General features: G+C 44.6%; 1 protein-coding gene across 7 annotated transcripts in view; it reads right to left on the reverse strand.

Annotated features, from left to right (window-relative positions):
* Positions 1-15,055, reverse strand: part of GNAO1 (G protein subunit alpha o1) — a 305,692-nt gene that overhangs the window by 115,024 nt on the left and 175,613 nt on the right. The window contains exon 6 of one of the 7 annotated variants that reach the window (XM_024202258.3): positions 9,186-9,212. The exons of 4 other annotated variants lie outside the window; for them this stretch is intronic. In XM_024202258.3, the coding sequence (XP_024058026.1) occupies positions 9,186-9,212 (27 nt within the window). Of the gene's footprint in view, positions 1-366; positions 385-9,185; positions 9,213-10,827; positions 10,843-15,055 lie in introns of all 7 variants that reach the window. 2 more of the 7 variants (XM_026652810.2, XM_024202256.3) reach the window with 2 other exon arrangements.

Consider the following 15,055-nt stretch of genomic DNA (forward strand, 5'->3'; position numbering starts at 1 on the left):
ACAAGGACTCCGTGAGGGAACCTTTCGCTCAGCCAGGCGCTGAGGTAAAAGCTGTGCCTCAGGGCCTGATTTTTGGGACTTGGCGTTTTACCTTTGCGTTATTTGTCTGAATCGACCCAGACCCCAGTAAGGGTGGTGATTGGACAAGCATGTGGAGTATCTGTGAAAGGGCCCGGAAGAGGGAGAAAGAAGAGCAGAGCAGTGCAGAGGCACCCTGGCCACAAGAGGGCGCACAGGGGCCAATTCGTTTACAGTTTCACTTAGCTAAAAGGCCAACATGAAAACGTAAATGAAAGCTTCAGAGGGCTGTTCCACCGGGAACACTCTGCCCTGGGGTTAATCAATCTCGCGTCTCTCCCCTCAAGCATTCTCAGGCTGAATTCCCTGTCCGGATATTGGTGCTACACTGGGCGCTTGGCCAGACGACAGTCTTCCCCTTCCCAGTGCGTTGCTCTCTGCTGAGCCAGGAGGTCCCATGCCCAGTTCATGCTCCAAACCCTTTATTAGGCCCAGGTGCTCCTTATCTAATTAACTGTCACCCCGCTGCCTAGGCAACTAGCCACAGGTGGATTAACTAGCAACAGGTGGATCTGCCTTGGCTCATTCCCCTTAGTGGAACCTGTCACATGCAGTGGCGGATTACTGCACGGGCCAATGGGGCCCGTGCCCAGGTGGGTGTGATTCCCAGCTTCTGCAGAGATAAAGCTAGCGTGCCAAAAACAGCAGGGCTAGCACAGGCCGCGGCGAGCGGCACTATGGCTTCGCTGGGCTGAGAAACCCACCTGAAACCTGTGGCTATATACTCCACATGGCTACCAACGAATCACCAGCTCTCCATCTAGTTTTGTTAACATAACCATGAACAATCCCAAAGAAGCAATGATGTAAGCCCTGGACATGTTAGCACCATGCACGGGCGCTGTGGGCCACGTTGTCACTCAGGCCCAGATCCTCAGAGGTACGAAGGTGCTTTACTCCCATTAATTTCCATAGGAGATAGGTGCCTTAAGATACCTATGAGGATGTGGGCTCTAGTGGCTTCCCTTGTGACACTTAGGGCCAGCTTTTCAAAGGAGCTCAGTACCCAACATGCCCCCAATGTACTGAGATCATTTGGTACGTGGGCACGTATTGTGGGGCCTCATTGGGAATTCAGCTCTTCTGAAAACCTGGCCCAACCCGCCTGTCTTTAACACATTATGATTCCAGCGGCAACCCTTTAAAAGAAGCTAGCTGGGCCTCAGCAGAAGTAATTTCATCCTTATTTTCAGGTTTCCCTCTGGACATCCTTCACCTCCTACCATGATTTGTTTGCTTTCATCAAGAATCCGAAGTCTAACAATTACAGGTAAAATCCTCAGAAGTGTCTAAGTCACGGAAGTGCTTTTGGAAAACGTGAGCCTGTATTTCTTCAAGCAATCAGAAAAGGGCATACTGTACAATGGGAAACATTTTGGCATCACTGTTTTGAAATGCCTAATTTGTAGGATAAGCAAAATGGATTCACTTTCCCCTGAACTCTTCATGAATGACCCGGGAAGAACAGTCCAGGGAATGGAAATTATTTGTGCAGAATACAAGTGGGTTGCAGCACTTGTGCTGCGTGCGATACACACTAACTAAATGAAAAACACATTACACAGTTGGCTGTGCAACTGCCTCCATTCAAATCTATGTCGGTAGCTAGCAGTGATCATGTCACAGCCAAAAAGTAGTTGTGCGATATGCTTTTCATTTGACTGCATGTAATATACCACACAATCTGTAACCCTTGCTTTTGTAACCTACCCTTAGCTGATGAGTAAACGTGAACTTATAAAGATTCCAATACAGGAGTTGCATGACTCTAAGCAAATTGAAAAACATGGTCTTTGAGTAACTCAGCGTGGAACAATCTTTCCGCCTATCTCTTGTGATCCTGCTTTTTAATGCAGATATAAATATGTGTCAGATCATTTTAGCCCTGGTCAAGGTGAGATCCTGCATAAACTCAGACTGGAGTCAGATTTCAGAGTGGTAGCCGTGTTTGTATCAGCAAAAAGAACGAGGGGTCCTTGTGGCACCTTAGAGACAAACAAATTCATTTGGGCATAAGCTTTCATGGGCTAAAACCTACTTCATTGGATGCATGCAGTGGAAAATACAGTAGGAAGATATATATACACAGAGAACATGAAAAAATGGGTGTTGCCATACCAACTCTGAGACTAATCAATTAAGGTGGGCTATTATCAGCAGGAGAAAAAAAACTTTTGTAGTGATAATCAGGATGGCCCATTTCCAACAGTTGACAAGAAGGTGTGAGTAACAGTAGGGGAAAAATTAGCATGGGGAAATAGTTTTTACTTTGTATAATAACCCATTCACTCCTAGTCTTTATTCAAGCCTAATTAAATGGTGTCCAGTTTGCAAATTAATTCTAGTTCTGCAGTTTCTCGTTGGAGTCTGTTTTTGAAGTTTTTTTGTTGAAGAATTGCGACTTGTAATGAAAGAGCTCTTTGGTGGTAGGGAACTACAGGTAAAAAAAGGCATTTTGAACCCACAATATGTGCTTAAACATAGACCCCATAAGCTAGCTTTTGGCTGGATACTGAGGAAGTTTTTGAGCACCGTAGAGCTGTAAACCTCTTCCAGAACTGAGATCCAAATACATGTTACAGGCAGGAAATAATTCAGTACATGGGCCTCATGACAGTAGAAATTAAACCCCGATGAGCAGGGATAAGCAAGCTGCCCCTTAACCTAGCTCAGGCACTTCACGCACTAGCTGGCATTTGCTTATTTGCCTTTTTTTTTTTTTACACTTCTGGAGAAACAATCACCCTCACTGTCACACTTCATGTTTTGCAAGACCGATAAAAACTTTTCCCAATCCCTTGGTGGAATGAGAGTTGGATGGGTAAGAAAGAGGCGAGGAAGGAGGAAGAGGAAATCTTGTGGGTTTTAGACAATCTGTTCTGCAGTCAGAGTCTGTCTCATCTCTGACCCCCATAAAGGGGGCAAGGCTTGATTTTTTTGTCTGGTGTAAAATTAGCCTTGGGGTCTGCTAAACTGGTGAGTGCTATGCAAATAATGTTAACTCCCAGGCTTCTGAACATCTAGTCTATCACAGCTGCTTCTAAAGGCTTTGGAACCAGATCAGTGCCCCTTTGCAGAGAGAACACAGGCTGGATCACTTGAGTGCTGATAGTCCTCCAATGCCTTCCCTCATGTGCCCAGGGCAAACAAGTTCTCCAACAGTTCACTGGGACAGAATCATAGAGCGGCTCGACTTATTGCAGCACAAAGAATCCTGGGATGTGTCCCCAGAAGTCCTAGCAACATCCATGGGGGAGCGCAGCACCAGTGAGGACACAGGCCTGGCTAACCTGGGAGCTCAGACCTAGTGGCTGATCACCCAGAGTTAACGCTGCGGGGAAGACATACCCTTAGGGGCTTGCCCTTTTCCTTTTTAACTGGTATCTCGGTGTGCTGTGGAGAGCACTTCCCCCTTCATTCTAATCCCTTTTCTACTGTTGTGTCTTCCACAAGAATCATACAGATCAGAAATGAAAAAGATCTACGCCCCCAACGCACCTCCGGCAGTCAGTGTAGGATTGTTCCCTATAGTATATTCTCCACTGCTTCATCCAGTCTAATTGTAAATAACTCAAGGGATGCAGCATCCACTGCTTCTCATGGCAGGCATTTGGAATTGGATGGCAGGAGAATCACACAAATAGTGTTCCATATAACCACACTCGTCTAAGGCAAGGCACAAACGGATTTCAACTTCAATATTAGATAATGGGACAGTCCATAAAATAAGACCGACAGACAGAGATGTTGTTTTTATAGCAGCTGAGGAAGGAGAGGCAGAAGTAGGTAATGGGCCCTTTGTGTTTGGGTATCTTTGGTGCCATTCTATGTATTTATTATTTATCCTTCTGGCACACAAACAGTATCAAAGAATTTCAGACACAAAGGGCCTGTAACCTACTGTAATTGTGTTTGTCCCACACCCCTATAACCATGTCATTACGTAGCTGTAGGAGATAAAGCCAACAATGATCTGAAAAGGAACCCAGAGTTTATTTTACCCTGAGTGAATGAGGAAGACTCTCTTTCTGTAACAGGGATGCACCCGAGCAGATTTACACAAGTAATGGAGATCACAAAGAAAGATGGGTGTGCCTTTTGATAGGCTGGGCTCGCCAATGTCGTGGCCCAGGCGCCATCTTGCTGGATTTGAGCTCTGAGTAAAGAAGAGGCCTTGTGCTATCACAAGGACAGCATGGTCAGAGGCAATGGTGGCTGGTGAACTTTGGGTCAGGTGGGATATAGCATAAGAAAATAAGCTTGGTGCCCTGGGTAGGGTGACCTGATGTCCCAATTTTATAGGGACAGTCCCGATTTTTGGATCTTTTTCTTATATAGGCTCCAATTACCCCCCACTCCCTGTCCCGATTTTTCACATTGGCTGGTCACCCTAGCCCTGGGTAACCTACCTTGGCCCTGGAGTCCATGCCAGTTGCACTGGGGCATGGGAAAGCTGGTCCCTGCAGTCTGTGCCTGTAGTGGAGGGGTGTAAATTGTAGAGGGCTCTAAAGTTTTATCCAGCTCTACATTAATGCAAGCTAAGGACCTTTGAGAGTTGGCCAGCAAGGTCTGCATGGGGCCTTAAGAGCTCGCTACAGTCCCAGCAGCCTGCGGTTTGGACGGTGAATTGAGGGCCACAAACCCCACTGAAAATCTCTACGGCTTCACCTCCTGCCACTGGTCAGAAGAAGGGGACCATTCCCTGAACAACAGTAGCTGTGAGTAATCTAAATCTTACAGCAGCAACACTAAGTCCCCCACTAAAAGGGACTTCGTGGTCTGTGTTTAAGTTGAAGTTAAGGTACCTCATGTGATTGGAGCAGCAAAAGATGTGCTCAGTTATTAGGCAACTGTACATGGTTATCTTAAAATGATCCAAATTCTGGGCTATAAAGTGGACCCCATTAAACCACTAACATTACTTCCCATACCATGGCATCTAAGATTCCACAGTAAGGCCATAGGCACATTACAAATGCCAAAGATGCAGACAGGTACAGTAGTTAGAGGAAATAAATGCAATATCTCAGGCACTCTGGTGTGGTAACTGTTGGTGGATGTTGTCTTTTTAATGGCATCCACTGCAGCTGTTAACATTTTCATTCCTTGCACTCTTGCTTTCATGTCCATTCTAATTTTAATCCTCCTCTGCCACCCCCTGGCCCTTCACTTCTTCCTAGGAGTGTATCCCCTGATCTCCATTTCATTCAGTTGCCAGGCCAATAAACATCCTACAGAAGTTGTATTGCACATCCAGAGAACACTGACAAAATGAATAACCGGGCATAGGCTCAATAAGCTATTGATTTTCCTTAAAAATAATGTGTGCTCATTTTTCCATAATGCTCTCCTCTGGTTTGGAAATAATTTAAGTGCTAGTAGGTGACGACTTATCTTCTTGTAATCTTTTTTACCATGTTTGTGCAGGAAGGAGCAAAAAGGTACTTAGAATTTTTTCTGATCGAAAAATCCAAATCAAACCCTAAATGAACTGTTGTCGGTATCATTCAGACATAGCAAGAAATTCCTTCTGAGATCTGGTTGGTTAATGGTATAACATGGAAGCTAATGGACTGGTAGTAGCATAGCAAAGTGGACGGGATCCATGTTGTGATTTGAAGGACATGACTGCTGAAATACTTTTAGCAGAGTTGGAATCTTGTCTATCGGCCTGTGGTACTTATATGGTCCTCATCATCATAGCAAGTGAGTGCCTCACTATCTTTAATGTCATAGACTATAAAGCCAGAAATGACCACTTGATCACCTAGTCTGGCCTCCTGCATAACACAGGCTGGAGAACTTCCCAGCATTAATTAATTAATTCCTGTTCGAGCTAGAACTTTTAGAAGAACATCCAATCTTGATTTCAACACTGCCAGCGATGGAGAATCCACCACAACCCTTGATAAGTTGTTTCAATAGTTAATTACCCTCACTGTTAAAAATTTTTGCCTTATTTCCATTGTGAATTTGTCTAGTTTCAACTTCCAACCACTGGAGCTTGTCATAGCTTTGTTTTTTGTTTGTTTGCCATGCGGGTACGTTATAACCTGCCATAAAATCTCCCCTTAACCTTCTCTTTGTAAGGCTAAATAGATTGAGCTCCTTGAGTCTCTTGCTAGAAGGCTTCTGTCTGAAATGGACTCATCATCGTATTTAAATATAATGGGCTTGATTCTCCTCCAATTTATACCCGTGTAAAGCAGGAATAACTCCATTAGAGTCAATGGATTTACATTGGTGTAATATTGGCACAAGTTAGATAACAATCAGGCCCTCTGAAGGTGAAGGTGGAGAACAAGAAAAGACATTTCTAAGAAATAAACGAAGAGCTGAATAAATTTACCCACCCAGTGTGCAGCCAGAGGGAAAGAGAACTGCCAGTAATGGCCAATCTAATCATTACAGAGCAAGAACGAACAAAGCTGAATACTTTAATTAGCGCTTCCTTGGCTGGCTAACTATGAAGAAGTATGTATATTAGTAACGTAACTCTGAGATGGGAAAGACTTATTCTGGAGTGGCATTGTCTGTGTCTGCACATGAGATCAGTGGGTAGGACTCTAGCTTATTATTATAATAATAATCCTCCTCTAAATGCCTGTTATTGATTCCCTTTACCATATTAAATTCACCCCCTCCATCTCAGAACACACTTTGGACCTGATAAGAAGGTTTGACACTGTTCAATGGGTTCCCGACAGAGCTTTCTTCTCAGCCTTTTCCCCTGCCCTAGGCTCTCCTGTGAAAACTCTGCTTAGGGTTCTACTCACAATTGCCAAATAAGAATGAGTGCGGATTCTTTTGTGCACAGAGGACAGTAAAACAGATGGAGTCCTTCTAGGGACTGTGAGATGAACAGCATTGCTACCTATTTCCAGAAAGCACATCTGTATTTCTTGTCCTCATTCCTTGTTAACTTTTTCAAGATTTCCCTTGATGAATATTGGAGCTTAGTATTAAGCTACAGGTAAGGTACTGAAGTCAGTTCAGCTCTCCCTCCAACATTAAAGATACTTCTTAACCAATTCAGAAAAGGTTTAGTTTAATGGTTATCTACTTATAGTAAGTAACTCAGTCAAATAATATTCTGATCCCTATGGAATTTCCAGAGGGCTCAGCACCCACAGTCAAATGCCAGATTTTCATAAGAGCTCAGTTCCTTCTTTGGTATCTAAATCATTGGCCATATGTGCAGAGCAATTTTGAAAATCTGGCCATAATTGTCATGGTGGTCACTATTGGGTACTGAGCTCTCTTGAAAATCTGTCCCCAGTTGTGAGCACTGTGCACTTGAATACTTAGCCCAATCTCTACCATACATTACCAGAGACATAAACAAAGAAATTAGAATCAAATACTGTATCATGAGTCATTTCTGGCTTTGAAAATGACTGCATTAAGTCCAGCTGGATTTTTCTGGATGGACTGAAAGTCTCCCATAGCCCTAAATGAACCCCTCGTGAATACCCCCACTTTAGGCTGACCTGTCTTCATCAGGGAAGGATGACCTCAAAAGATTGGCCTGGATTAGCTGCAGAAGGGGCACTTAAAAGTGACAGAAACTGCTCCTTCCCGTCACAGCTGCCAGCTCTTAGAGTGTGGGAGAAATTGAGCTTGGGGTCTGAAGTTACACCTCTTTGTATTATGCTGTGCCCAGAGTGCTGGGCTGACCCAATCATGTTGTTGTCTTACTGAAGTCAGAACTCATTTGTTGTTCACTAACATTTCTGAAGCAAAAACCAGAGGCATGGAAGAGTTTTGCACGCCATGAATTGAAGCTTCAAAACAAGGTTGTTTGACGCTATTACTCTTTTTGAATATTTAAAAAATATTATAGCAGAAGCGCCGCAGCATCAGCAAAACCGGCTTTACCGAGCATTGCAAGACCCAATGACAGGAAGCGGAAGCTGGACAAATTCAGACTAAAAATAAAGTACAAATTTTTAACAGAGGATTATTCACCATTGGAACAATCTACCTAGAGACGTGGTGAATTCTTCATCACTGGAAGTCTTTAAGACTGGACTTCTTTCTAAAAGATATGCTGTAGTCCAACCAGAAGTTATGGGTCTGATGCAGAAAATACTGGGTTGGTTCTTTGGCCTGTATTATGCAGGAAGATGATCATATGGGTCCCTTAGAATCTTAAAATGAAGAATCTACAATGGTTTCCACTCCAGCCCCAATTTCAGTTGATTAATTTTTTTTTTTAAGTGTCACTTTCTGGCTTGGTCTGGGCCAGAAGTTGGAATTTGTTTTGTGTGGAAAGTTTGAGTAAAAACAATTCAACCATTTCCCATTATAAAAAAAAATTACGTGACATTTGTTTTCGTATATTTGTGTAGTGGGGGTGGAGTCATTGAACAAAACTGCAAACCCTGTATCTGATGGAAACCACTACAAGCCAGGGGGTGTGGCAGCAACCTTAGTTCTAGCACCTGTGGTCCTGGTGCCTAAATGGCTGAGGGTAGAAAGCTGAGATTTGGCTGAGAAACAGTTCTCATGAAGGAGAAATGCCTTTGAGTGTTTGGTGAAAACTGGCTTTGATTTGACTGAGTTATGAGCCTTTGAAGCTCACTTGCTGTATGTGCACAGGAGATTTGGAGCTCCTTTTATTTTCATTGTCATAAGAGTCCAGGACATATTTATGCATTTAGAGCCACACCGTCAGATGGTAGAAATTGATGTCACTCTGTTGCAATCACCAAAACTAGGCCAATTGACTCCAGTGGAGAATCAAAATCTACTCTCCGGGACACTGATGTAAAGCTGGAGTAAGTCAGTGGAATTCCGTGGAGGGACTCTAGCTTTACACCAGTATCAATGAGTGCAGAAGTTGGCCCTCAGACTTTTCCTATGATCCGTTCTCTTCTCTCCAAGCTTCCGGGTGCATTTGAATAATGCAGGGACCGAGGGGGCCATTTGGGTACAGCCCAGAGTAGGAGAGGTGTGGAGTGGCACTCCCTCGGGGAGAACGGGGACTCAAGGATCCAGAATGCCTTCAGGAGCTCTCAGGAGTGCAGAGGGGTGGAGCTCTGCTTGCTAGTGTTTAAGGTGGGTGGCCCCATAGCTCTACCTCCTCTCTGCTCCCTTTGGGATACCCCTGGGAAGTACGGCGCTTTCCTGAGCTCAGGGACTGGAATTCTGCCTGGCCTTTGCATGGGCTGCACAAGCTGGAGATGCCTTTCATTAAGCACCAGGCATAATCCGGCCCTGAGTCAGCAGCCAAGTGTTATATATTTCCTTTCTCACCAGCAGCACAGCCTCCTCCAGTGCAAATCAGGGAATGAGATGGGTAGTTGTGATTCCCTTACGCACGTGTGCACAGCACAGCCTTCCTTGGTGCAGCTCAAGGCACAAGAGGGGTAGCTGAGAAGATAACTGGCCTATGTGTGCCAGCAGATGTTCAGTCCGTGTCGTTCTAATCACGCTGTACTGTGATGGGAAAGTGCTTTGCCGTGCATAGATCATGAAAAACAGTCTGAGGGGGTTTGGTTTGTCTCGTGCGCAGAATGAGAACACGCAATGTGTGTGTCTCGCACTATAGGATATTATAACAGAGTATTTGTAAAACAAGGATGTGATTATGCACTTAAAAAGCTCACTTGAGCCATGGAGGCACGGCCAAGCATTAAGGGCAGCGTGGAATGACACTGCCTCCCCCTGAGCTATCCAGGGCAGTGCGTACAGCTTACTTCGTCACCTAAACTGTCTTGCTGGCTGGGGGCTGGGCCATGGCCTCCGCTCACGTTTATTCCCCGTGGGATGCTGTGCACCTCTGGGGAGCTGGGATTCCTGGAGGCGTCTCCCACACTGCACATGCATGTCTGTCCAATAATCATGCTTACCAGTATCGACTCATTGTTTACGTGTATTCCCCAACTGTCTGTATCCAACTGTTGTCTCTTGTCTAGTACGTAGATTGGGGGCAGGAATTGTCTTTTTTTTTTGTTCTCTGTTTGTACAGCACGTAGCACACTGGGGTCCTGGTGCACGACGTGTGCTAGGCACTATGATAATACAAACATCTGTAATAATAATAATTAATAACAATGTCCGAAGGCTGTATTGGAATGCATACTTCCAAGAGGGCAGAGTTAAGGCTCCATATGACTTTTGAGTGCTTAACTACATCACTTGAACGTTTGCTTTGCACAGCTTTTTCTTGATGAAATTAAATGTGCTTGCCTGGCTGGTTTATAGCAATGAGAGCGCTTTTTGTTTAAATGGGAAAACAAATGAATAGATCCGCCCCCTCCCAGTGCCTTTCCCCTCCTGCCTACAATGACATCCACTCCTGCTACACAGGGTTTATTTGAAGATAAGGGGAAGAGGGATTTTTGACTGAGCCCCTTTGGACATATATTGGAATATGAAATTAGTTCTTTCCAGTGAACAGCCACATTGATATGATAATTTTGAGGAGCAGAAGATGTTTCTGTTGCTCTCTCTTTGTTCAGTGATAGTCAAGTTATCTTAGCTTGTCTGAATCCTTAAGATGATTTTGTAGCAGTCAATGGATGCAATCTTACACTCCACAGAGTATTTAATAAAAATCATCTTTGTAACAGAGACACAGACCTTAGCTAATAATGTCCCCGTAATAACTATTATAGATCTGATTCTGGTCTCACTTAGAGCAGTTTTATACCAGTGTAACTGGAGTTACTTCAGTGGATTTACTCCTGTTTTACTCTGCAATAAGTGAAATCAGAATTGTAGTTTTTGATTATGACTTCAAACAAAGCTGCCTTTCAGCTCCTTTAAAAACCAAACTGGGGAAGAGCCCAGTGCTACAATCACTGAGGCCAAGAAGAATCATTCCCTTTTTTGCACAGATCCAGAAATCCTAAAAACCGACCAGCCAATCCCATTCTCTTTAAAGCCATTTTCCAACACTGTGTAGGTAGCGAAGCCCTGCTATATACATGATCTATTACACGGACAGATCAGCTGACAGAATAATTTTCAGTGCGAGAAACCGTGTTCTATAATTAACACCATCTGAGGATATAGCCCATTATTATGATTTACTGTGCAGCACACCGAGGGCCACATCTTTCAGTGCTCAGCACCGAATATGCTAATTTCTAAAAATCTGGCCAACAAGTCCTCAAGTCAGGTTAGAAAATGGGACTTAGGCTCCTAAGTCACTGAGGTGCTTTTTGAAAATGTTACCCACAGCTCTAGTCCTAGCAATCCATGGATGTCAACGCACCAGTAACAGAATAATGGCAGCACGAATAGGTGGCTGGGAAGAGCAGCTGCGAAAGTGTTAAAAGGCTAGAGCCGTTTTTTTAAAATTTGCAAATAACTCACTCTTTTTACAGGTGTCCGCTATTTAAAGGGAAGCACAACAAGTAATCGATTGTAGGAGTCTCTCGAGATTGTAATAATAATAACTAGCTTCTATATATAGCACATTTCATCCAGAGGTCTCAAAGTGCTTTACAAAGTGCTCAGCATCAGTCCCCATTTTACAGATGGAGAAACTGAGGCATCAAAAGGGGAAGTGACTTGCCCAAGATCACCCAGCAGGCTAGTAGCAGAGACAGGAATAGAGCCCAGTGACCGAGTTACTAGACCACACTGCCTCCGAGAAAGCTGTGCCTCTGGCTCTAGTGATACTGAGCAACTGTGTGAGACTGCTCTAGGAAGGGGAAAATGGGGAATCTGAGGAGAGGCTAGCATGGTTTGGAATGGCTAAGCACACTGACAGGGAAGAGAGGTAAATGGGAGGAGACTGGCTATATTCCAGCCAGGCCGATATTCTGAATGCCACAGTCATAAATCCAAATGTGGTGTGACAAAGTGCTCTTGAGTAGCCTGGTCCAATTCACATCTCTCATCTGATTCACATCGCTCTCAGGTTGGGGTTACATAATGCATGTCAAATACAGAACGCCTTCAAAGCATTTCTGCTTCTCCTAGGCAAATGTAGAGGAACACTGTAAAACTAAATGAGCTGTGCTTAATGCTGAAAGGACTCCATGTTTCTATGAGTTATCTCCAAAACAAGGACAGATTTTTATCTATCATCTTTTACAAGACTCATCACTATCGTATCTGAACATCTTGCCCTGTGACACACAGTAGAACTGCCAAGCTGAGATATTTAGAGTTATCTCATGGATTTGGACAGCCAATTTCCATTGAAGTTAATGGGAACTGGGCATCAAAATCACCTACACAGCTTTGGAAATCTCAGCTGTGGTTTATTTACTACGTCACTGCACTGTCTTTGTTTTCTCTGTAGTGCACCTTTTACAACTGCTAAGGGCTGAGGCAGGCATCCATCTTTGTGTTCTATTTGCTGCAGATTGTCAGACACACCCGCTCATGGAGACTTTCCTTGCTGTTGTTTAAACTAAAACAAAGTACGTTCTGGCTGAAGGGATCCGTTCTTTGTGTTTGGGGAAACCACAACAGAAGCCAGATCATCTGACTAGAGCCAAGTGAATAGTTGATTTTTCAGTTGGGTGGCCAAACTGAAAAATAAAAATAAACACTAAATAATAATAATAATTAATAAAATTGGTTAGTTTCCAACCAAAATTGCTTTAAAAAAAAAAAAAGTTTTATCAGAAATGAACAACTGAAAAAATGTCATTTTGGATCAAACAAAACATTTTGAACGTTGATTTGAAATGACATTTTTAAGCCAAATTTGTGAATAGTTCCAGTGCCCTGAAAAAAGCAATTTTGGGGGAATTTACTATTTGTAAAAAAAAATTGCCCTGATCTAATCCTGACACTCTTCCTCCCTCCCTTCTCTGACACCTCTTCTTCTTTTCGTCCCCCCCACTCATCCCCTCCTCACATTCCACTCCATTTCCCCCTCTTCTTCCCCTCCACCTCCTCCCAGCTTCCCCCCTCTCTTCTCCTGAGCCCCTGTTTGGTTTTAGCTCTCTCTCAGTGTGGGAGACCACTAGCCGCAGTCAGGATTGCTGAGACAGGATAGCAGAATGTTCCAAACCCCTGCATGCCAATAAACATACGGGTCCTGAGTCTCTTCTCACTTCCACACAGGTGGAAATCAGGAGCAGCATCACTGAAGACAGCAGAATTACACAGCTGCAAGCTCAGCATAAGCGAGAGGAGACGCAGGCCCATGTTTCTTTTGTGGCTCGCTCTGTTATTTAGAAGATAACAGAGCTGTGCTGTATAGCCGTGATACTCAGACAGTGGCTTGCGAGCTGCAAGTGGCTCTTGAATGTGTCTCCTGCGGCTCTTTGCAGCACATGATATTCAAACACTGTGTGATTGAATAATTAACTAATCTAAGTTATTAACCAATCAGGATGCTTTTACTATGTTATCAACCAATTCTAGTTGATAAAATAATAACACTTGGTCTGTCATTTTGCTGCAAGAATAATACATATATATACTAAATATTTCCCCCTCCTACTGTTTAAATATGAATCTATAGTACTGTAGCAAAGGAAACAATGAATTCACACTGCTGTGGCTCTTTTGGGTAACCTTGATTGCTAATTTGGCTCCTGAACCACCGAGGTCTGAGAATCGTTGCTGTATAGTTTGGTGATTTGCCTCTCTCCCTTGCATACAATGTCTCAGTTTCTAATCACTCTCTGTTCAGCTCCCAGTAACACCCGGGTGTGAGTCGTATTCTCGGGAGATGCAATTTCTTGTGCAGACATTAAGTCAGTGGCGCACTGAAAAGAGGGTGGGGAGGAATGGCCACTGGGAGTGCATGGTGCCAGAAAGACACACGCTCCTCCCCTCCATCTCCCATGGCTACTTTCTCCATTAGCTACCAGCCTGCTGCATCTTTGTCTGGCTAATAAAAATAACCTAGAAGTACTCAGGAGCAGATGCAGTGATCCCAGAGACTCCAAACATCTAAGGGGCTTGGTTACCAAGGCAACATCTTGTCTCCTAGCTGCGAAAGGCCACGACAATGAAGGCAGCCTATGGAAAATGAATAGAGCAATGACAACAAAAAATCAGGCAGGGAGGGGGCTGGGAGGGGAGGGAAGAAGGGGATTTCTTGGGCCAGGAAAGAGAAAAGCTAATTGAGCCAAGATTAGCTGCACAGAGCACATGAAAGCAAAGGTAGGCACAACCCTATGCCCATTGAAAAGCATGAATTGACTTGATGGAATCAGGAGAGGGCACTAAGCTTGCACAAACCAGCTATACATTTTTTTAAACTACAGTGCTTAGAGATCCCAGCTAGTTAAAAACAATGCACTGGCCAGGCCAGCAGCCCTCCGGGGAGCCAGTCAGACAGGATTGCAGAATTCCCTTGATTTTAAATCATTCCGGGCTCCCACCAACATAGCCATCAATTACAGAGCAGCCTTGTGAATTACACATCGCAGGCAGTCCAAATGGGAGGCACCGTCCTTCCTCCTCAGGGGATGAATCTCTCAGGCCTTTCCCACAACACGCTCCTCCCCCGCTTAATTAGGCTCCCCGGGGTTAGGCAGAATGTTACACCTGAAATATCTGGCTGGAAAAATCCTCCCTCGGTCTGTCTCCGGGCACGTCGCCACTGGAGCTGGAGGAGTGATTTCCAGCTCGGTAGATGTACACGCATTAGGTTTGACTGAGCTAGCACGCTAAAAACAGCAGCACGAGGGGAAGGATGGCCCAGCTGCGCCGAGCGTGTACCTCGGCTTTCAGACGGGCCTGTCCTCGGGGCAGCTAGGCTCTCCTGCTGCTATTTTTTACTGGGGTAGCTCAATCAAAGCGAGCGTGGGTGTGTCGACATCACCCCTCCAGCCCCAGTGTAGATATGGTCTATGCGTCATGGGGTGGATTGAAACCTCGCTGGACCAGGGCTAATGGTCTGTGCTGAAGCCAGGCCTGCCAGGCTGCACCGGAAAGCACCGGAAAAGCTTGAGTTTGCAAGGCTTTGGAGCTAAGCTGCTCTGGCAGAGGAGTCTGGGTCTCAGGCGCAGAGAAAACAGGGTGTGGGTTGAGCCCACCCCCTTCCTTTTCC

The sequence above is a fragment of the Terrapene carolina genome, unplaced genomic scaffold (assembly GCF_002925995.2).
Source record: "Terrapene carolina triunguis isolate 2854851 unplaced genomic scaffold, T_m_triunguis-2.0 Scaffold130, whole genome shotgun sequence".
Lineage (NCBI taxonomy): Eukaryota > Metazoa > Chordata > Testudines > Emydidae > Terrapene > Terrapene triunguis.